The following is a 22,721-nucleotide window of genomic DNA, read 5'->3' as shown; positions in this document are numbered from 1 at the left end:
CCAAATCAGATTATGCCTCTCTAAATGCTTGCAAATCCTGTCTCAGGATCTTCTCCAACAGTTTACCCATCACTGAAATAAGACTCACAGATCTATAATTTCCTGGGTTATCTCTATTTCCTTTCTTGAACAGGGGAACAATATTTGAAACCTTCTAATCGTCTGGTACTTCTCCTGTCTCCAATGACGACATGAAGATCATTTTCAGAGGCTCGGCAATCTCGTCCCTCACTTCCCACAATAGCCTGAAGTAGATCTCGTTTGTTCCTGGTGACTAGTCTAAGTTTAAGCTGTTTAAAACCTCCAACACATGCTCTTTCTTAATGTCAATATGCTCAAGCATTTCTGCCCACTTTTAGTCATCCTCACAATTGCCAAGGTCTTTTTTTTTTCTGTTGAATACAAAATCACAACATTCATTAAAGACCTCTGCTACCCCCTTACACACATTCCCACTATCACCTATCACCCCCTGATTGACCTTATCCTCACGTGACTCATCCTTTTGTTCTTCACGTGTAGAATTCCTTGGCGTTATCCCTAAACTTTGAACTCCAAGGCCTTCTCATGGCCCCTCTAGCTCTCCTAAGTTGTTTTTTCATGGGTTCTCTTTCCACAAATGCCAGCTAATCTGGAGTTTCTTCAGCATTTTTATTTTTGTGACAGTTTTCCAGCATCTGCAGTTTATCTTTTATGCAACTGTTCATTCCTCTCCTTCCCTTTAGCACCTCTTTGTTGCCCAAGGTTTACCCAGAAATGCTGTGATGGGGAAGATTTCCAACGATCACCCCTGGGATGCTGCATGGGAGTATACATAGCAAAATGCCAATGCTGTTACGGACTCCAGCTTGGGCTTGGTGGTTGAAGATCATCCAGGCTTCAGATCAGCTTCTGGGAATCAGGAATTAGGTCCAGGGTTGTGAGCTGGCCTCCTGAAAAGCCTCAGGTGCCAACTGCTTCCTAACGATTTGATAATTCTGAACCAGGGGTTGAGGAAGTGCAATTTGGAAATGGGGGCTTGAACTTGTATTGACTGGACAACCTGCCATGAGGATTCGGAGGCATATGAGGTGGCCTGTATTGGAAATGCTGGTGAGATCCCAGGCTTCTCAATGTCCTTGAAGGGATTCTCTTATGCTTCTCTTTCTTTTATAATAGTGTGGGTTTACTTGGCGATGAAACACACTCTGCTGGAACAACTCAGCAGATCAAACAACATCATAGGAACTTAGGAACATAGGAAGTAGGAACAGGAGTAGGCCAAAAATGGCCCATCGAGCCCGCTCCGCCGTTCAATACGATCATGGCTGATCTAATTTATGACCTAACTCCACCTACCTGCCTTCTCCCCATATCCCCTAATTCCTCTATCATGTAAAAATTTATCTAACTGAATTTTAAATATGTTTAATGAGGCAGCCTCAACCACTTCCCTGGTTAGAGAATTCCAAACATCCACTACTTTCTGGGAAAAACTATTTTTCCTCATCTCTGTCCTAAATCTACCTCCCTGAATCTTGAGACTGTGTCCTCTCGTTTTAGTTTCCCCGGCCAGCTCAAAAAACCTTCCTACATCTATCCTATCCATACCCTTCATAATCCTATATGTTTCTATAAGATCTCCTCTCATTCTTCTGAACTCGAGCGAATACAATCCTCGATGATTTAATCTTTCATCTTAAGTCATAATCTAAGAAATATGCACGTACACACACAAAGAGCTTGTTTAATAGGGGGTGGGGAAAGGAGGTGTGAGTACGGGTTAGGAGAAAGTCGGAGTCAGTCAAGAGTCAGGCGAATAGGGAAAAGTGCCAAACCAATCCAAGAAGGATAAATGTAAGAAAAATGTAAGGGGAGGTGAAATGAAAAATGTATAAATACAAAGAAGTTTCCCGCCATCGGTGTACTTTCCCGAGGTAGGGGGAGAGTACCCAACCTTGCAATGTTGTAAATGTAAATAAATGTTCTTTGTTCTCAACTTTTGTCTCGAGCATATTTTGTGAACGTGAAGGCACTTCTCACACTATTGCGTTGCTTGTCAATGAACTATAAATTCAAAATAAGTAAAGAGTTCCACCTCTGAGATAAACCCAATAAGAATACTGATGTATCACCCACAATAAAATGTGGTGGAGAGGGCAGCAGATAAAACTTTCATGCCTGTCATTTCTTTGAATAGGTTTATGTTTGGATGGCTTCCTTGGAGAATGTCATATTCCCTCTCCCCTCCACATCATGGGCCCTATCAGAATAATCAAACTCCAATTTTAACACAATTGAATCAGGGTTGATTACATGAAAAAGATTCATGGCCTTTGACCCATCATGGATGTGAGGGGGGTTGGAGGGTTATGGGAAGGGAGCAGGTAGGTGGAACTAGTGGAGTTTCACGTAAATCGGTGCGGACTAGAAGGGCCAATGTGGCCTGTTTCCGTACTGTAATTGTTATATGGTTATAAAGTACCTGTTTGACCTGCTGAGTTTCTCCAGCATTGTGTTTTTACTTCAATCATGGTATCTGTAGACTTCTGTGTTTTACTTTGGACCAAAACCCTTCAGCCTTTGTTTGCCTTTACAAGGCAAAAGAAAGATTTTTGTCTCTCTTTCTTGTATACATGACTATAAATTGATCTTTAGCTCAATTTCAGCATCTGGAGTTCTTGCATTTCTCTTGATGTTTACCTTATCCATCTGTTGATGGCGATGTGATCCTCCAGATCTCTGGGTGCTGGTGATCCTCCGGCCCTGCGAGCGGCGCTGTGACGCTCCCATTCAACGTGGTCGTCTCGATCTGCGACTGCCGGCTGAGACTCTCCCGATCCCTCGCTGAGATGTCGATGGCAAAGTGATCCTCCGAGGCTGAGGGCGGTGCTGTGATCCAACGGGGCCATGCGCTGCCCTGCCGGCCCTTGGCCTCTGGGTGGCGCTGCGACCGGCCAGGGCTCTGGGCAGCGCTGGTGAACCTCGGCCTTGTTCTCGCAGATGCGCCGCTCCTCCTGGGCTGTTAGTGGTTGTTCAGCTGGAAGTTGGTGAGCCCTGTTTTGGTCGTGCTGGGGGAAGGAGTCGTGAGAGTGAGGTAAGAGAGCGTTCGGCAAGATGGAAATGGAATGCTTGCATTTGTCTTGTGCGGCCTGCAGGTTGTTTGCTAGCTCAGCTTTGAGGTTGCAGGGGACTAGATGGGGCCTCATGTTTGAGCATAGCTGGTTAACAGAAGAGATGTCAGAGGCCAGTGACTTGGGACAGCTGTGCTGGACAGGTAACAGAGGAATGGACCGGAGGTAAGAATTTCACCAGGGAAAATTAATGATCCAGCTTCAAGCCTGGGTCTGAGAGAAGGAGGTAAAACATGAAAGGCTGCAGACACTGGTTGAAGTAAAAACACAGTGTGTATATATATATATATATATATATATATATATATATACAAAGATAAAGATATATAATCAACATTTCGGGCTTGAGCCCTTCAAAAAGGTACCTTACTTTGATGAAGGGCTCTAGCTCGAAACTTTGCTGCACAAAGTACACTGTTTGACCTGCTGAGTTTCTCCAGCATCGTGTTTTTACTGAGAGAAAGAGATGGGGTAAATAACAACAGAAACTGTGAGCTAAAGGGTTGGAAGTTCAATTTATAAGATCTTGAGGTTGCAGGGATTTTCAGATTTCAAATTTAAAGTTAGAGTACATGCAACCCTGAGATTCCTTTTTCCTGCTGGTGCATCAGAAGGACCACTAATTGGTCATGCAGAAAGTAAACTGTCCATAGGGTAAAACATGTAAACAAACAAAGAACTGTAAACAGATAATGAAGAGCACAAAAAGAAAATCAATAAAGTGCACAAGTAAGAGTCCTTAAATGAGACTGAGTTTGTCTTTGAGAAATATGATGGTGGAGAGATAGCAGGTGTTCCTGAACCTGGTGGTGCTGAGTCTTGTGACACCTATACCTCTTTCCTGGTGGCAACAGCGAGAACAGAGTGCATGCTGGGTGGTGAATGATTGCTGCTGCTCTCCGACGACAGCATTCCCTGTAGTGTGACAAGGAGTCCCAGTTTCAGAGGGAACTTGTTTCTCGTCTGTCCAGGCCTCAATTTGATATAATATTGGTATGTTTAAGAAGCAATCTGATAAAGTTGTAAACAAAATGTGGAATAAAACAGTGGAAGTTGTCCATATGCAACTGCAAACTGATGTTTTGTTAGATGATTTAACTGAATGGTAACGTAGATGAAAGTGTAGGTAGAAGGACAAATCTTTGAGGGACATTGTAAATGGTAGAAAAAGAAGCCATTGCAAGAAATTTCTTGTCTGTGGCTGAGTGGGTAAATATGTAATCAGGGAATGAAGTTCCACTCAGCTCTACATTGGGGAACCAATGGAGAAGGATGATGTCAAATAGCTGAAAATTAGATAGGATAGAAAGCGCTCCAATGGATGTTGAGGATGGAGCGGAGACAACGCTGGTGGAAGCGTTCTAGGAGCCGTAGGTGATGCCGGTAGAGGACCCATGATTCGGAGCCGAACAGGAGTGTGGGTATGACAACGGCTCTGTATACGCTTATCTTTGTGAGGTTTTTCAGTTGGTTGTTTTTCCAGACTCTTTTGTGTAGTCTTCCAAAGGCGCTATTTGCCTTGGCGAGTCTGTTGTCTATCTCATTGTCGATCCTTGCATCTGATGAAATGGTGCAGCCGAGATAGGTAAACTGGTTGACCGTTTTGAGTTTTGTGTGCCCGATGGAGATGTGGGGGGGCTGGTAGTCATGGTGGGGAGCTGGCTGATGGAGGACCTCAGTTTTCTTCAGGCTGACTTCCAGGCCAAACATTTTGGCAGTTTCCGCAAAGCAGGACGTCAAGCGCTGAAGAGCTGGCTCTGAATGGGCAACTAAAGCGGCATCGTCTGCAAAGAGTAGTTCACGGACAAGTTTCTCTTGTGTCTTGGTGTGAGCTTGCAGGCGCCTCAGATTGAAGAGACTGCCATCCGTGCGGTACCGGATGTAAACAGCGTCTTCATTGTTGGGGTCTTTCATGGCTTGGTTCAGCATCATGCTGAAGAAGATTGAAAAGAGGGTTGGTGCGAGAACACAGCCTTGCTTCACGCCATTGTTAATGGAGAAGGGTTCAGAGAGCTCATTGCTGTATCTGACCCGACCTTGTTGGTTTTCGTGCAGTTGGATAATCATGTTGAGGAACTTTGGGGGACATCCGATGCGCTCTAGTATTTGCCAAAGCCCTTTCCTGCTCACGGTGTCGAAGGCTTTGGTGAGGTCAACAAAGGTGATGTAGAGTCCTTTGTTTTGTTCTCTGCACTTTTCTTGGAGCTGTCATCCCTAACGTCGAAGTACTCGAGATGGCAGAGGTCGACAGCATCGAGTCCACGCTGCTGAAGATCCAGCTGCGCTGGATGGGTCACGTCTCCAGAATGGAGGACCATCGCCTTCCCAAGATCGTGTTATATGGCGAGCTCTCCACTGGCCACCGTGACAGAGGTGCACCAAAGAAAAGGTACAAGGACTGCCTAAAGAAATCTCTTGGTGCCTGCCACATTGACCACCGCCAGTGGGCTGAAAACGCCTCAAACCGTGCATCTTGGCGCCTCACAGTTTGGCGGGCAGCAACCTCCTTTGAAGAAGACCGCAGAGCCCACCTCACTGACAAAAGGCAAAGGAGGAAAAACCCAACACCCAACCCCAACCAACCAATTTTCCCCTGCAGCCGCTGCAACCGTGTCTGCCTGTCCCGCATCGGACTTGTCAGCCACAAACAAGCCTGCAGCTGACGTGGACTTTTACCCCCTCCATAAATCTTCGTCCGCGAAGCCAAGCCAAAGATAGGATAGAGCACCATGGTCTGATGATGTTATTTGTCATCTTCATTGAAGAAACATCAACCATGCCTCTTTCCACCTTGTCTCCTGTAAGGATTCCATGCCTTTCACTCAATTCCTCTGTTTCCATTACACCTACTCCCAGGATGAGTTCTTCTATTTCAGAACATCTGTGATGTACTCTTATGAAAATGCAGCTCCCCCCGATGCTGCCATTGACTGGCCACAAGGATGTGATTTCCCCTTGTCCTCACCTACCTACCCAACCAGACTCTGCATCCTCTGCAATGTCTATTGCCTACAGCAGGATCCCACCACCCGACACATCTTCCCCTCCCCTGCCCTCTCCGTTTTCCTCAGGGACTGCTCCCTCATCCACTCATCCCTTCCCAGTATTTGCCCCCCCTCAGTACCTAGCCCTCTGACTGCAGGAAATGCTACACCTCCTCCCTCACCACTATTTGGGATCCCAAACAGTCTTTCCAAGTCAAACAACACTTCATTTGTGAATCAGTAGTTGTAATTTACTGCATCAGGTGCTCCCATTGTGGCCTCCTCTACGTCAGGGAGACTGGACTCGTGGCCTAGTGGCCAACTATTTTAATACCACACATCATTGCCATTCCAACATGTTTGTCCATGGTCTCATGCACTGCCAAACTGAGGCCACCCGCAAATTGGAAGAACTTTACCTCATTTTCCATCTTGGTTGTCTCCAACCAGACGGAATTAACATCAACTTCCCCATTTTCCGTGAACAGCCCTCTCTTGTCTATCCCTTTCTCTGTTTCCTTTCCTCCAGCATCCCACCCCCCTCACTTTCAGTGTTTTATCTCCCCTCGCACTTGTATCCACCTATTATTTGTTAGCTTGTGCTCCTCTCCCTGCCCCTTACCCTCTCTCCTCCTTGTTTTTCAGACACCTGCCTGTTTTTGCTTGTACCTGACAAAGGCCCCAGACCAGAAAGCTGTTTATCTGTTACGTCCTCTGGATACTGTGTCTCCTTTGAATTTTCTACAGTACATTTGTGTATTAACTTTACCCCAGCAAAGTGAAGCTTTCTTAAGTTCCAATTAGAACCAAATATTTGAATTTTCACCCATTCCATTAAAAAAAATGTTGCTTCTTCTACCTTTCACTTGAATCATGTTGCATTCACTCCCCTATCAAAAATATTTCCAATATTTTGTACTTTATTTCAGCATCTTCAAATTTTGTCTGACTGGTACTCAAACAGTTGCCTAATAGAAATTTTTAAATAAATTCAAACTGTCTAATCTTAAAAAAAACATTCTATTATTTTTCACAAATCCTTATCTTGAATCAAAGATAATATTTCCTATAATTCAGTCCTTTAAATTCTAAGATTATCCTTTTCATTTTACTCTGAATTGTTTCACAATTTTTAATGTTGTTGAACTGAGTGCTTCAGATACCAAACCCAAACATGACATGGCTTTAATGGTCTCTCCTATGACGTTTAATGTTCTGCAATGATGAATCTCAATGCTTTCTTAATTAGTTCACAATTACAGACAAGAGAGAAGCTTATCATTTGAGATCTGCTTACTGGATTCTTTTTTCCATCTATTTATGTGTTTTTTTTCTTCTGTCTGCTCTTTTAAATTATTCAAGTCCAAGTTTATTGTCATCAGATGTACTACCAGAAGAAACAACATATCTTCAGACCACCGTATGCACACATATACAATGGACAGCACATAATAATAACATATATACATGAATATAGAATAAAATATAAATATTTTGAAATAATTTACTCTGTTTCAGGATAATGTTCAGCAACTTTACATTGTGGGAATAAGCTATTTCCAAGCATGGCAGTCCTGATTTTGATGCTCCTGTACCTCTTTCCTAATGATAGAAGGTCAGAAATGCTGTGTGCTGGATGTAATGATTCATTGAGCCCTATTTAAACAATGCTCCCAGTGAATGTCATAAATAGAGGAAAGGGAGACCCCGGAGATCTCCTTCACCATTTTGATGATCCTTTATATTGATTTTGGTCTGATGCTTTGCAGCTACCATACCACACAATGATGCAGCCAGACAGGACACTCAATCATGCTCCTGTAAAATGTCTAGATGGGTGCTGGTTGCCTTGCTCTCCTTAACCTCCTGAGGAAGTGCATTTGGTGTTGTGCCTTTCTGACTAACGAGGAGGTGTTGTGAGTCCAGGATAGGTCATCTGCTGTATGCACATCAAGGCATTCCACGATAGCCATTGATGTGCAGTGGAGGTTGGTTAGCTTTCATCCTACTAAAGTCCACAGTCATCTCCTTTGTCTTGTCCACCTTGAGACTTCGGCATGTTGGTTCGCAATGTGTGTTATTGTACCCACTTTTCAGTGGTGTGCAAGTTATGAGCTGCTGTAACGGTAGCAATTCTGTTGGTGTGGACCCAGGGACAGTCCCAAAATAACCCAGTAGCAAAAGTAGTATATGCTACGGGCCTCACACTAAATGCTTAGTCTATTACAATAGGACTGCACTTGCTCTATTAATATAACTGCAGTTTTTTGTTTATGGATATCACGTTGTTTTTAGATAGTTATAACACCCCCATCAAAGGAATCAACAAGTCCATTATAACGGTCTGAAAGTTTAACTTAAAACTGGTTATCAAAAAATATGCAATGAGTGAAATCTTCACTCGGATTATAATCAAATGGCTTTGTGTTTAGTGAGAATGAAATAGAGAAATTGTTTAGTTTAATTGTTCAAAAGTATATTGTTTTGATATTTAATTTTGCACATTGAATGATAAATCAGCGAGAAATCCAGTGGTAATGGTGATGTGAAGCATGCAATCCCGCCTCTGACTATTTCCCTGACGGAACCCTGATCAATTAAACTTCAATTTCTTCACCTCTAAATCAATTGTCAAGGTGGATTTTGCTGCAGCTCAGAATTCGGAATCAGGACTACCCGTTTATATCCTCTTTATTTGCATAAGATTTGCAATTCAAGTCCATTGATAAAGGTTTCTTTGTTAATATGTGTAAACAAAAAAAAGGCAGCAGCTTATTTTAATACCAGCTTGCAATATTTCAAACTAAAACATCAAGCTAAAGATGCTCCTTGCTGTTGAAGCAACACTGTGGGCATTACGTTCACTTACCAGACTTAACAGGGGAAACCGCATTGATGCTGTCGTTAGGTTCTTGATGCAATGCTCCAAATAGACACCAACTTTCAGACAAATGTCTCCTTTTTATTCAAGCCCAACATTTTGGTGGACTGGCCTTTGCTTTCATCTCTGGAGCAATAGCAGGGGGTCTGCATGATACCACAGGGACGGGCACTGGAACTGATGGCTAGACTGGTCTCCAGCCCCTTGCAGAGCATCTGACAAGCATCTGATCACTGAGTGGGGAGAGGAAGAGAGACTCTTTTTTGCTTCTCCTCTGATTATAAGAGGCACTGTGCAATGCTAATGGTGAATCTTTGTCTTATGGCAGGAAAAAAGCAATTTTGTGTAATATTGTATTTCTGTTTTATAACAATAAATAGTATTTGATTTGATATGAAGACGAGGTGAGTCTTAAATAGAAGTAAACATTCTTGTCCAAACTGGTAAAAAGGATCCATCCAATGTAAGAACTATTAGTTTCCTCAACAACATTGCAACTTTCCTCAAAATAATTTTTATGCAACCTTAGATAAATGAAAAAAGTGGAGATTATGTAACAGAGACTTCACTTGTGCTTTAATAAAGGTACTTGGTTTTAAGATGAATACAAAACTGTATTGAATTTTTAAAAATTTTCCTTATTAATTCTATGTTTTATCCACCACCTTTGGATTTCTGATTTTATGGATGAGTTGGATGTTCTTTTGACTTGTATAGGTAGAAATCCACAATTATATATATTTTCTATTACCGACAGGAAAAAATAATGGAGAGAAAGGTGGATGAATTTTAATTTGGAACCTGCATTTTTCATATTTGTGGAACTGCAAACCATGAAACAATGATGCAATATTGATCATGACTTTTCAAGGTTTTTCTATATCATTTGTTGTTTCTAGGAATTCTTGGTAGAAGCAAGATTTATTTTGTGTGGAAAAACATGGGAAGATCAGTTACTTCAGATGACATTGAAGTGACAATGTCAGTTAGGAATTTTCATGCAGGTCTTGTTTCTTCATGAAAAAATATAACCTATCTTAGTGTTATCTGGCAATTGAGTAATATTCTGTGGATTGGGATGCAAGCAACCAAACATTGAACTTTTCTCCACCTAGTTTTGGACCAGGTGAAAATTTGAGTTTTGGTTTAATTTTTTTCCTGTCCACATAGGCCACCTGAAGTAAGTAGATTTTCAACTTGGTTTCAAAATCTCCCTTTTGGTCAGGGTCAGGTTCTGATTGCTTCAGGTTACTCTGGAAGAGGTCAGTTAAAATAGCTCTTATGATACATGAAGAAGACAAAGAATAATTGGCAAATTATGAGTTCAAACTAATTTATGTTTCATCTATAAAGCTTGTCTCCTTGCAGTTCAGATCGAGGAAGTTGAAAACAATATTGTGTTCAAGGGAGGAGGAGTAGCACTCTGTCAGCATGAAAATCGCATTAATAATTCAAGATGAGTGAAAGTCATTATGCTGATCAAATGGTGCACTTAGAAGAATTTATCTTCTCTCTTATTCCCAGAGGTTAGATTGGTTGGCCTTTCGAAAATGTCAGATTCAGACAGTGATGAGGACCACGAGCAGCCATTTTCTCTCACCGGGTTTCTATTTGGAAATATCAATGAAGATGGACAATTGGAGGATGACAGTGTTCTTGACAAGGTATGCACTTCAGCAGGGGAGAATGTACAATTGCGCAATAAGATAAATCCATTGACAGGTAGAAGTTGTTAATATTAAATCCATCTTCTGTTTGTATAATTAATCCTGCAAAATAGTATATGAATTATTATGAGCAAGTAGTTTAGATTAATAATTCACAAACTTCATTCACATTCCACTCCTTGATATCAGTTTGTTCCATGCCATTATTAATAACTGCTTTAAGCCAATGCTTTTGAGAACTCCTTCAATAAATATAACATTTTTGTTTCAAGAAACATTGCAATTTCATTACTGATACTTCCCTCTCCTGACCTAACCTCTTTCCTTGCAGCTCACTTTCTATTTTCTGTTCCATAAATGGCACGGTTGGCAAAGCAGGTAGCGCAACGCCTTTACAGTGCCAGCGATCGGGACTGGACTTGAGTTAAAATCCTGCACTGTTTGTAAGGAGTTTGTACGTTCTCCCTATGTCTGTGTGGGTTTTCTCCAGGGGCCTTGGCTTCCTCACACTGTTCAAAACGTACCAGGGGTGTAGGTTAAATGGGAGTAAATTGGGTGGCATGGGCTTGTGGGCCGAAATGGCCTGTTACCATGCTGTATGTCTATATCTCTAAATTTAAAATTTAAAGTCATTGCTACATCTGTGAAAAATATTTTCTAAAAACATATTCCTAAAGATTTTTCAATGCGATTATATTATTTCTTTGTATTTTGGTATTTCGATCAATTTTTTTAAAAGAATTAGTCTAAACTGGGCATTGGGTTTTCTGATTTTTACCTGCATTAAAATAGTTGTATTTATAACTAATCCTCAATGATTTTTATTTTCATGCTGTCATCTCATTTAATTGGTGGAATAAAACTTTGATAATCCAGCATGCAATTGTGTGGAAATCCTGAACGGTCAGCAGATGGCTCACTCATTAGTCTGGGATGTCAGTTGGTGTTGCAGTGTGTGTGGTCAGATTTGGGAGTTGGAAGAATGGGCAGGGCAGGGGTAGACATGAGGCAGGTGTGTCGCCAGAGCCAGATTTGTGGTCCAAAACACCAATGGTTTGGAACATGAATGGGTTTGTAGCTGAAGTGGGGTCTAGTGAGCTTGTCAATTATCTGCTCCCTTTAACTCACAAGGTTCACAAGAACATTTATTATACTATTATGCCATATGTGGGAAAAATATTGAAAGAAAAATGGATCTTAATTGAAATAACAGTTCAACAAAAGTCTGCAAGTTCAACACTATCAAATTCCCAGTAGTGGAAGTTTATTGGAGTTTTACTGTATTTATCTTTCATGATGGTAACTGGTTTAATCAAATGGATAATTTGTGGTTATGGAGTACTGTTGTCCTGATAGAGAAATCAATCAAGGTCATCCTAGCTCCAGAGTTAAGATACATTCTTGACTAATTTGATTCTTCATATATTTTTGGGCTAGATTGATTCCTTCCATTTGCAAATAAAGAAGTGAACTTATAATTGAATTGAAGAGAACAGATTAAAATCATCAAAAGTTCATTTAGTTTTGGAGTTTTATCATTCCTTTCATCTTGAAAATATCTTCTGCTCCTGCCTATTTTGTGGATCCAAAACAAGAGTTTCATTTTGTTGATATAGCAATGTGAGTAACTGACTGAGAAGTATTCATTTAAGGAGGGTTAACGTGTATACTATCTGCTCTCAGGAGTCAAAGAAGCATCTCGATGGCTTGGGGACATTAGGCCTCGGGACCCTCATCAAGGAAATCACAGCCAATGAAGAAGATTCTGAAGAAGGAAGCACCAATACGGAGGGTGTGTGATGTATATGTGTAAAAGAATGATCTTTAGAACTCTACTGCTCATAGCTTTTGCTCATATTAGCTTGATGTTCGTAATCTTTTTGCTCCACTTTTCTGTTAGAGTGGTGTGGTTGGGTTAGCGGTTAGCGCAACGCCTTTACGGCGCCAGCGATTAGTTCCGGGGTTGAAATCCCTCACTGTAAACAGCTTGTACATTCTCCCCATGTCGGCGTGGGATTTCCTCGGTGGCTCCAATTTCCTCCCACATTTCAAAATATACTGGGGATGTAAGTTAATTGGGTGTAAATTGAGCGGCATGGACTCGTGGGCCAAAATGGTCTGTTACTGTGGTGTATGTATACATTTTTAAAAATTCTATTTTTTTTTTACTCTTCCTAATACCTCCTTTCCTCCACACCAATGAAATGAATAATTTTGAGGGGGAGATCACCAGTTACTTGGAAGATAATTAATGTGGCTTGGGGATGGCAGGGAGATTCAAGAGTTATGGTATACTCTCAAGATAGAAACAGCAAAGAGGAGGATTTTTTTTCTCTCTTAAGATTGTGAATCTATGGTATTCTCAAACCCTAAGCTATGTGCACCTAAGTATAGTCAAGGGTTTGCATTTGGTAGACTTTTGCATTGTAAGGAAATGGACTTGAGGTCACAAGATTGAATGTCTATTACTAAATAACAGAATAGCCTTGAGGGTTGCATTTTAATTTTCCTATTCAGATTTTCTAGCTTTATCTATATTTAAAGGACAGTTAAAGACTTGTCAACTCCAATGCATTCTCTTTTAAACTTTTAATCTTAATTCCACAAACTGAAGCTTGTCTGAAATTTTGTACTTTATGTCCTATTTCGCACTGACTTGACTATCAGTCCAGTTCATGAGGGCTAACTATGTAACATTTTTATCTTCCTTATAATAGTTATAGCCTTGTCCCTACTTATCTTGGAACAAGCCTTTTGAATCAGGGCTTTTGTGCCCTTTTTCATTCTTTAAATTTCATCATTAATGCCTGTGCCTTCAATCATAGAGCTTTCGTCCTTATAATTCACACTCTAAACCTCTCCACCTCTTTTAATATCCTACTTTAATTTGCATTGTCTTAATCACACCTTATAACCTACCCTTGGTTCAGCAATCATGATCAATCTTGGAAAGATATTTCTTGCACTGAAAGTCAACCAGCATTCCGAGAAAGAATATAAATGGTAGTCATTTTTATTAAACTATTTGGATGCAGGGCAATACCAATTCAAATGGAAAAACTTCCAGTTTTGCTTTAGTCTTTAATGCAAAGCGACTGACCATTTTTAGCTCTGAACATTGTCTGATTCAACTTTATTTTAGTCTACTTGCAGCTGAAGCTATCTCGTTGTTTCCAGATTCAATTATTCTTACTGATACAGAGAAAACTCATTAAAACGCGATTCGTTAATCTGCAGAATCGCTTATAGTGCAGGTGTCTGTGGACCCCAAACATTGATTTTAAGATGCCAGGCTAACAGCCACAAAAATGGACTCTTAAGATGGGCGAGGGGGGTGAGACTGGCAGCGCGAATCAGGCGGGTGAGAAGGGGGAGACCGGCAGCACAAGTCGGGTGGGTGAGGGGGGGGAAGCACGACTGGAAGGGGGTGGGGGTGGATACAGCAGCACAATTAGGGTGGGCTTAAATTCTGTTTTCCTGCTTCTGACATGTACGCTCCACTTTTTCCTGACATGTACGCATCTGTTCTGCGACTCGGCTGTAACGCGGTATGAAATTTTGGACCCCAACTACCGCGTTCTGACGAGGTTTTAATCACCATTCCTCATATTTGGCCTATTGGATATCTTGCACCATTCCTCGTTGACATTGTGATCTCAGCCATATCTTTCTATTTCCCTGACCTTTAAGGCTGTAAGATCTACTTTTTGCCATCCCTCCTAATTTCTGCTTGGTGTCTGTGCTTTTTACTGCTTCTGTGAAAAAAAATGTGGAGCTGTATAAATGCAAAATGTGACCACGCATCTCCTTAAGATGACAAACAACACCAGAGCTGATATGTGTTACTCTCACTCTTATTTGAAGTGAATAATAATTATCCTGTTTAGGATGGCTTCAAAGCAAAGATGATGCAGTTGATTACTCGGATATCAATGAGGTAGCAGAGGATGAGACCCGCAGATACCGTCAAGTGATGGGGAATCTTCAGCCTCTAAGGAAACTGGGTAAATAGGACAATTCTACAAATGTATTAACAAATTAATGTTTGGATGGGTAATTAGATCTTTAACTTGTAAACATAATGAAAAGATAAAGTTGCCAATATTACAGTCTTGTAGGATACAATATATGTGCTAAATGGAATATAGAATGGAAGGCACATGTCATGTCATCAGTTGCAAGAAATGAAGCTGGAGGAGTTGATATTGGGAAGAGACCTAGTGGTCTCTTGTAAAGGAAAGAAACATTCTGTTAATTTTGGATTGAAGATGAGGATTCTTAAATATTTTGCATTTTCAGCTTTTTTTTAAATTTGTGTTTTTGTATCTGAGTTCACTGGCAAGGCTAGGGTTTATTGGCTGTCCCTAATTGTCCTTGAGAAGTTGATCATTTGTTGAATGTTGAGTGGGTGGGGAGGGGGGGGTGAAGGAGGGAGGGAAGGGAGGGGGGAAAAGGGGAGAAAATGACACTGTGAATATTCAAGAGGGAAATGTTTGTGTGTATTTTGGTCAGTATGGTTCATAGTGTGAAAAATAAAAAAATAAAGAGAAGTTGATCATGAAACACTGAAACATTCAAGTTGAAGATAACCCACAGTAGGCTTGGGTAGGTAGTTGCAGAATTTCAGCTCAGCTGTGAATTACTGGTAATATGCTTCCAAATCAGGATGTTGTATGACATGAAGATGAAAATGTTGCCTTTATCTTTCGAGTTGGTAGTAGTTGGTTTAGGAGGTGCTGAATGGTGGAGTCATCTTTGCCTTCCATAATAGTCTAAGCAAGAAACCGTTGCAAATTTTGCAGTTTGTACACACACGGCAGCCACTGTATGAGAGTGGTGGAGGAAATTAATATTTAGGATGGTGGGTATTATGCAAGTCAAGAAGGTGCTTTGTCTTGAATGATGTGACAGTTAATAATATGATTAGTAAGTGGTTGATGATAGTTTCCATCAGTGATGATTGAGAATAGAGTGATTTGTTGGTAATCAGTTGGATTGGATTTATCACAAAAGTTTAATTTTTGACATTTGATGAATAATTATGAATTAATCTCTTCAGGGGAATTTCGGAAGGTCTTAATTTAAAAACAGAAAAATCTGGAATTACTCAGAAAAATCATCCAGTAGAAAGAAAAGAAAATCGTTGTTTCTTTTTTGGATCTTTTAGATAGTATTTTAATTAGTTGAATGAGGAAATCTTAAAGTAAGACATAAAATAACTTTTCTTGCTGTCTCCAGAAGACAATGACGGCGATGACTATGATGCTGACAATGAGGATGTGGACTCGAAGCTCATGCCACCCCCACCACCGCCACCTCCATTAAGCAAAGAAGAGGGAGGTTCGCAGGAATCAAGTGAGTTCAAATGATTGGTCCCTTAGAAAGAGAGGGAGCACAGTGTCATGAAAGAGAAATGGATACAATACTCTTTTGAGTTGGGTAATATAATCATCTAAATTTCTTTGGTGAAGTAGAACCATTGACGATGGTCCAGTGCTTGAAGAAGAAACAAATAGTGATTTAACTGTGGACAATACTTTTATCTAATTTTTAAGATGTTCATTTGAATATTTAAAAAAAAATTACTTTCATGGGAAACAGTTTTTAAATTTAAACTGTTGTACAGTATAATAGGACAGAGATAGAGCATCCTCAGGTACAGGAGAACAGTATAGGATGACCTGTCTGCTATTTGGGCAGTATTATTGAGGATATAATTTGCTAAATTTTAACCTTTGTTTTCATTTCCAGCAAATGGGGTAAATTCAGCAGTACTACATTCCAGCACTATGGGAGGATCTCGTGCTACTGATGGTCTTTTTCCGAGTCCAGTGACTGATGAAAATGACGGGATCATCCTACCTTCCATCATAGCTCCTTCGTCCTCTTCGGAGAAGGTTGAGTTTAGCAGCTCCTCTGATTCAGAGTCTGAGACTGATCGTCACATTCCACGAATAAGGCAGAATGAATCTCAAAAGGAGGATAAACTCACATTGCCACTGGCAGGCATCATGCAGCGCGATTCAACAAAGCAGTTACCTAATGTAACAGAACTCTTCCCAGAATTTCGGCCAGGACAGGTAAAAAGCTGATATAATGTTAATTGAGCAGTGAAATCTAAGTATGTATATAAAAATTGTTGGACAGACAGATCCTGGATAATGAATATTGAGAGAAGAATACTTTATTGTACATGTTTCCATAGATATACTTGTCAAATATATTTCCTGCTTTCTTTGAAACCTTAATGAAGCTGTTTATCATCACAGAATCCAGAAATGTGATAAATCTGTTAGTCTCTGAGAAAGGCATCATCTGTCTTTAATGAGCTATTAACTTAAGACAACACATATTGATCAAGATAAACTTTGAGATTTCTATGAATTTATGACCATGATTTAAATATAGAATATCACAAATTAACTTAAATATAAGAAAATGAAAGCATTAATAGGCCACCAGGGTCCTCAACCCTGCACTGTTATTCAATGTGATCGTAGCTAATCTACGCTGGTCTCAACTCCTGTCTGTTGCCAGTTCTCCATAACCTTCCATGATGTTTCAAATATTTATGTTACTCCACCTTAAACATATGTAATGATTTATCATTCACTTTCTTTAAAACTGAAAGCAGGTCATCAAATTCTGGCAATTGGTCCTCATTTAGCCCAGTGAGTTTCTCTAATGCTTTATCCTATGTGATTGGAAATGAGTCCATCTATTATTTCAGGGATATTTGCAGTGTCCTGAACTGTGAACACTGATGGAAAAAAATTAATTGAACATGCCTGTAATTCACTCGTCTTGTTCTCTGCACATTGCAGGCCTCCCTTTATGTGTAGAGACCCTTAGTGTTTCTTTTGATATAACACTTTTCTCTCAAAATCTTAGGAACTTTTTATTGTTGTTGGATTCTAGAAACATCCCAATTATTTGGCTACCAGTAGCTCTTGCCTTTTAGTTTTTAATTTAACATTTAGTTGACCTTTATCAACTAGAGATTGTGTCTTCTTCTCATGGAATCCCTCTTTCTAATTGGGATAAATTCCTGCTGAGTACAATGGGCTAGCTACTGACAAATGCAACTGTTCATCTTCTGACCTGCCCCTTGGCTTATTTTTCCAGTCCACTTCAGAGAACTCCACCTTCAGGTCATTATCATTCCCCTTATTTAAGTTGAAAACAGTGGTTTTCATCCTGTGGTGTTCACCCTCAATATGCATCTGGAATTCTGTCATATTATGGTCACTATCTTATAAGAATCTTTACAACAAGGATTCTTGTTAATCCTTCCTTAATACTTCACAATAAAACCAGAGGATCATTTGATCACTGCTTATATATTTATTTCATTACACAACTTAGGGACTTGCATACGAGTTCTCATTATTCTCATCCTGCTTTTCCCAATAGTAGCATATATTCATAAATAAGGACAAATTGGGTTATAACTTTTCAATTTAATATTTATTTGAATTTCTCGTGTCTGAATCTGAGTATAGAAAATAATATTCTTTGGATGTTGCACACTTGAACTTCCTGTTATGCCTATCAGTGGAACTAATCTTTTGTTTTCCCTTTTAAATACATCACAGTAATGTAAATCTTAAAGCTGTATGGCAGATAAGTGGGCTGAAACTTCCTGGAGCTCACCCATTGCCTGTGTTTCTCATCTGTCTGCATTGACCTGCTGGATGCTTTGGGTCAATTTTGCTGGCACTTTGGGCAAAAGGGCGTCATTCATGAGTTAGCAACACTGAAAGTTTTGCTTATTAATGATGCTCAGGAATTTTTTCAAGGTTGTGTTCCATCACCAGACTCCCATCTCTTGATAGAAAGTTGTGGGAGGCGAGGTGGCAACAATCACATGTTAAAGTATGAATATGTTGTGGATCTGGGCATGGTCTGGGATTTGATTAGCTGAATAGTAGCACCTTTATTTATTGGTTTAGACTGGCAGTTCATCTATTTTCCCTTCCCCTTTTTCTTGCAAATACTATGCCAGGAACTCAGTGGTGCGTGATGTGGATTAGGTATTTGAATCAATGAGTATGACAATTGCCAGATCTGTTTGGTGTCTGTGAACATGGTGTGATTGTATACCTAAAATGGATGAGGGGGGGGTGGGGGGGTGGCTTGGGAGGAGGGAGGGGGGGGGGAGAAAAAGTCACTGTATATGTGTGAAAAAGATAAAGTGTATATCATGGCTAATGTGATTTATGGTGTGAAAAATAAAAAATTTAAAAAAAAAAGAATTATGCAGAGGTTTCAGTACATACATTTACTCCAACTGTTGACAGTTTTGCAAATGAAATTTTTATTGTATTTGATGGGATATTTAATTAAGATTGCTTAATTTTGCAGGTGTTGCGTTTTTTACGCTTATTTGGACCCGGAAAGAATATCCCATCAGTTTGGCGAAGTGCTAGGCGGAAAAGAAAAAAGAAACATCGTGAGCCACAGCCTGAGGCTTCATCACAGGAGGGAGATGGAGAAGAGATAGGAAAGGAACAAAAATCTGGCTGGGAGTACCATTATGCTGCTCCTCCACCACCTGAACAGTGCCTATCTGATGATGAAGTATGTATTAAGCTATATTTTGAAAAAATATAATATACAATTTAAATTTGTATAAAATTATATAGTCAACATCAAGTTCAAAACTGAATCAGATAAAAACTGGCATGGTGCTGTGTGATCATTAATGGGAAAGTACATTTTCAGAATTCCATCCCTCCTGAATATTTGCCTCTGGAAATGCTTTCATGAACTCCTAAAAATGGACACCAGGCAATTTCCATGTGACAGGTTATAGGAATGTGAATGTTTTTTTTTAGCTTGAGGATGTCCAAAAGTATATTACAACACAAACAATGGTGACATGAATGACAAGATAACATCCTGTGGTAGTTTTCTCTGAGCTTAGTTCTTCAAAGGTTCTTGTGGATGTTATTTGGAAAAGAGAGTATTGATATGAACAGTTTGGACAAACTTTATAAGATAGCAAGTGGCATTTCTGTTATTTTTCTTGTATTTACATATAGGTAAAATTGAGAGATGACACCTTTTGAAAATGTTACTCCCAGTCAGCAATGTTGGCCGATATTATTTGCTCATGTGTTTGCTGTTGCAATGAACCAATCTTTCCTAAGTGTCTCTGACATTAAGAAAATATGTTTCTGATTATCCAAAAACCACTTATACAAAACACTCAGTTATCCAAATTTTTTTTTGGCCGGAACATGATGTCACAAGTTGAAAAAAATATTCACCCGACATGCTCATGTGGGGCTCTGATGTCCTGTTTGGTAACAATAGCTCAGAACCAGCCAAGAAGACATGCTAAACAGCTGGATGCCTGCTCAGAGAAGCAGGCTGGAATCTCTAGCCATCAGTGAGCGACTAGAGGAAGTCAGTGGGTCAGGCAGTGCATGGGGAGATTGTCCTTGTTTCAGGTAACACCCTCCCTTCTCTCTTTACATTTCTACTTTACCCTCTACTGTACTTGGTTCCAGAGTCGGAGTCAGTATAAATCTAATTGAGGGACATTAGGGTAACTGCAGGATTCCCAAGATGAGATCTTCTGAAATGTCTGCCTTCTTCCACAAACATGGCTTCCTTTCCACAACCATCAATTCGGCCCTCACCTCCTCTATCTCCTGATCATCTGCCCTGCCCCACTCTGCCCCCAGTCGCAACAAACATAGAATTCCCCTCATCCTCACCCCACCAATCTCCGCATCCAACACGCTATCCGCTGGAATTTCTGGCACTTACTACAGGATCCCTCCACCAGACTCGTTTTTCCTTCTCCTCCCCTCTCAGCCTTCTGCAGGGAGTACTCTCTCTGCAATTCCCTCATGCACTCATCCCTCCCACTGCACCCTGGCACCTTCCTCCGTGCCTGCACAAGATGCAACACTTGAACCTTTACCTCCTCCCTCATCATGGTCTGGGACCATAAGCAGGCCTTTAAAGTGAAGCAACACTTCACTTATGCATCCAGAAGACTTATTTACTGCATCGGGTCCACCCTTTTTTGCCACTTCTAGATTTCTGCAGCTGGGAGATTGCTTTTCTCAGCACCTCCGCTCTGTTTGCAACCACAGCGACCTCCCAATGGCCAAATGGTTCAATTCCGAGTCACACTCCCGTGCTCACATGTCTGTCCATGGCCTTGTGTACTATCCCAGCCTGAACACCTGTAGATTGGAGGAATAACACCTTATTTTCTGTCTGGGCACCTTCCAGCCAGATGGCATTAACATTGACTTTACTGCCTTCCATTAAACCTGCTTGCCTTTTCCCTCCCTCCTTCCTGTTTTTCCAGTTCCTCCATCCACTCATTGCTGCTATCTCCTCCCTCCTTTCTCCACCTATTATCTGTCTTTGCCAAACCCCTGCCCCCGACTCTTGTTTGGACACTTGCCAGCATTTTCTCATACTTTGATGAAGGGCTCAAGCCCGAAACGTCGGTTATGAATCTTTACCTTTGTTACATAAAGGACACTGTTTGACCTGCTGAGCTTCTCCTGCATTTTGTGTTTTTTTTACTGGTAATGAAGTGGGGGAGTTGAAGGATATTTACAAGGATTTTATTTACACTCAATGGCAGGTTCTTGCAACACATTGCCAGGGTAGGTGGTAGAAACAGATACAGTAGCAATGTTTAAGAGGCATTTAGATGTGAACACACAGGGAAAGGAGGGATAAGCACCAAATGCAGGTAAGATGGGATGTTTAATTTGGTATCATGATTGGCACTGATGTAGGCCAAAGGGCTTTGTACCTCTGCTGTACCATTCTACGTTCTAAAATTTAAATTTAAACATACAGCATGGTAATAGGCCCTTTTGGCCCACACGCCCGGGCCGACCAATTGACCTATAACCCCCCCCCCCACCAACATGTTTTGAACGGTGAGAGGAAACCAGAGCCCAGGGAATATCCACGCAGACATGGGGAGAATGTACAAACTCCATGCAGACAATACAGGATTCAAACCCTGGACCTGTTCACTGGCACTGTAATAGCATTGCGCTAACCGTGCTGGATATAAAATCAGAATATAAAGTCGCCATGTTTCATGCCTTAAAATATCAATACTGAAAGCCAGTATCACATTGGATTGGAGGTCAGCCAGAGGCCCATTGAAACTTTTGAGTTATGTAAGAACAAAAGTATGGATTAGGATTTGGTAGCAAGTGGGCAACATTTAGATGCAGCTATTCTTTGTGTTGGAGAGGAAATGGGGTTGGAGGTTTAGTTTGGGAGAGAATGGCATTGAGGATAAAATTGGCGGCTTGGTTTTTATATGTAGCTGGAGCTATTGGTTTCAGGGTACGTTTCAGTCATTCACAGAATGGAGTCATTTACAATCCCTAATATTACAAGGATGAAGGAATTAAATTTGGTAAACTTTTAATTGAAATAACAATGAAAGCAGGAATAGTTTTTGGAGTGAAATTACACAATATTAGATTTGGGGCACTGAAGTGGTTGCTGGAGGAGATGTCAATAAGGTAGCTCCATGATGAAGTTGAGTCAATAAGATTGCTCCATGATGAAGTAATGTTAAGTTTTTAGCATTCAGATAATTGTGAAACCATATTTTGCAGTGTAAGAAGGAATCTCAGTGTCATGTTTGTTGTGTCTCGTCTGATGATGGCACTGAAGCTAATTTCATCAGACTAAGAATTTGATGTGGACAAGCAACATTCTTCTTCGACTATTGAGTCTATGTTATGGTGATCTCACACTCCAGCTCATTTGGAAAGTCATATTGACAGTGAAAATGCTGGGAGGGACAGAAGAACTCATTGGAATTGCATTGATTTTGATAAAGCCCAAACTAATGAAGAGCAGAAGTCAGACACTGTAGTTGAGTGAGTGAACATGAAATATGAAAGAATTTGTACCGGAGGAGACATTTAGGGAGAAGTGTAGCAAATTTAAAGGGAAAAGACTCAAATATGGAGATTGATAAATGGTAATGATGCTGAAAAAAGGAGTGGAGTGAGGATTTTTAGAACAAGAAATTTGGAGAGTGGCAAAAGAGTTAATTTTACTGAACAGT

General features: G+C 40.5%; 1 protein-coding gene across 5 annotated transcripts in view; it reads left to right on the top strand.

Moving 5' to 3' along the window:
* Positions 1 to 2,835: 2,835 nt before the first annotated feature.
* taf1 (TAF1 RNA polymerase II, TATA box binding protein (TBP)-associated factor) overlaps positions 2,836 to 22,721 on the top strand; it is a 107,720-nt gene continuing 87,834 nt past the window's right edge. For 2 of the 5 annotated variants that reach the window (XM_069893080.1, XM_069893078.1), the window contains exons 1-7: positions 2,840 to 3,076; positions 10,503 to 10,642; positions 12,329 to 12,437; positions 14,533 to 14,649; positions 15,884 to 16,000; positions 16,397 to 16,725; positions 19,010 to 19,225. In XM_069893080.1, the coding sequence (XP_069749181.1) occupies positions 10,529 to 10,642; positions 12,329 to 12,437; positions 14,533 to 14,649; positions 15,884 to 16,000; positions 16,397 to 16,725; positions 19,010 to 19,225 (1,002 nt within the window). In that variant the 5' untranslated portion in view covers positions 2,840 to 3,076; positions 10,503 to 10,528. Of the gene's footprint in view, positions 3,077 to 10,502; positions 10,643 to 12,328; positions 12,438 to 14,532; positions 14,650 to 15,883; positions 16,001 to 16,396; positions 16,726 to 19,009; positions 19,226 to 22,721 lie in introns of all 5 variants that reach the window. The other 3 variants (XM_069893081.1, XM_069893079.1, XM_069893082.1) reach the window with 3 other exon arrangements.

The sequence above is a fragment of the Narcine bancroftii genome, chromosome 8, assembly GCF_036971445.1.
Source record: "Narcine bancroftii isolate sNarBan1 chromosome 8, sNarBan1.hap1, whole genome shotgun sequence".
Classification (NCBI taxonomy): domain Eukaryota; kingdom Metazoa; phylum Chordata; class Chondrichthyes; order Torpediniformes; family Narcinidae; genus Narcine; species Narcine bancroftii.
The sequence above is the reverse complement of the archived record's forward strand: the minus strand, read 5'-3'. Positions and strand labels throughout refer to the sequence as shown.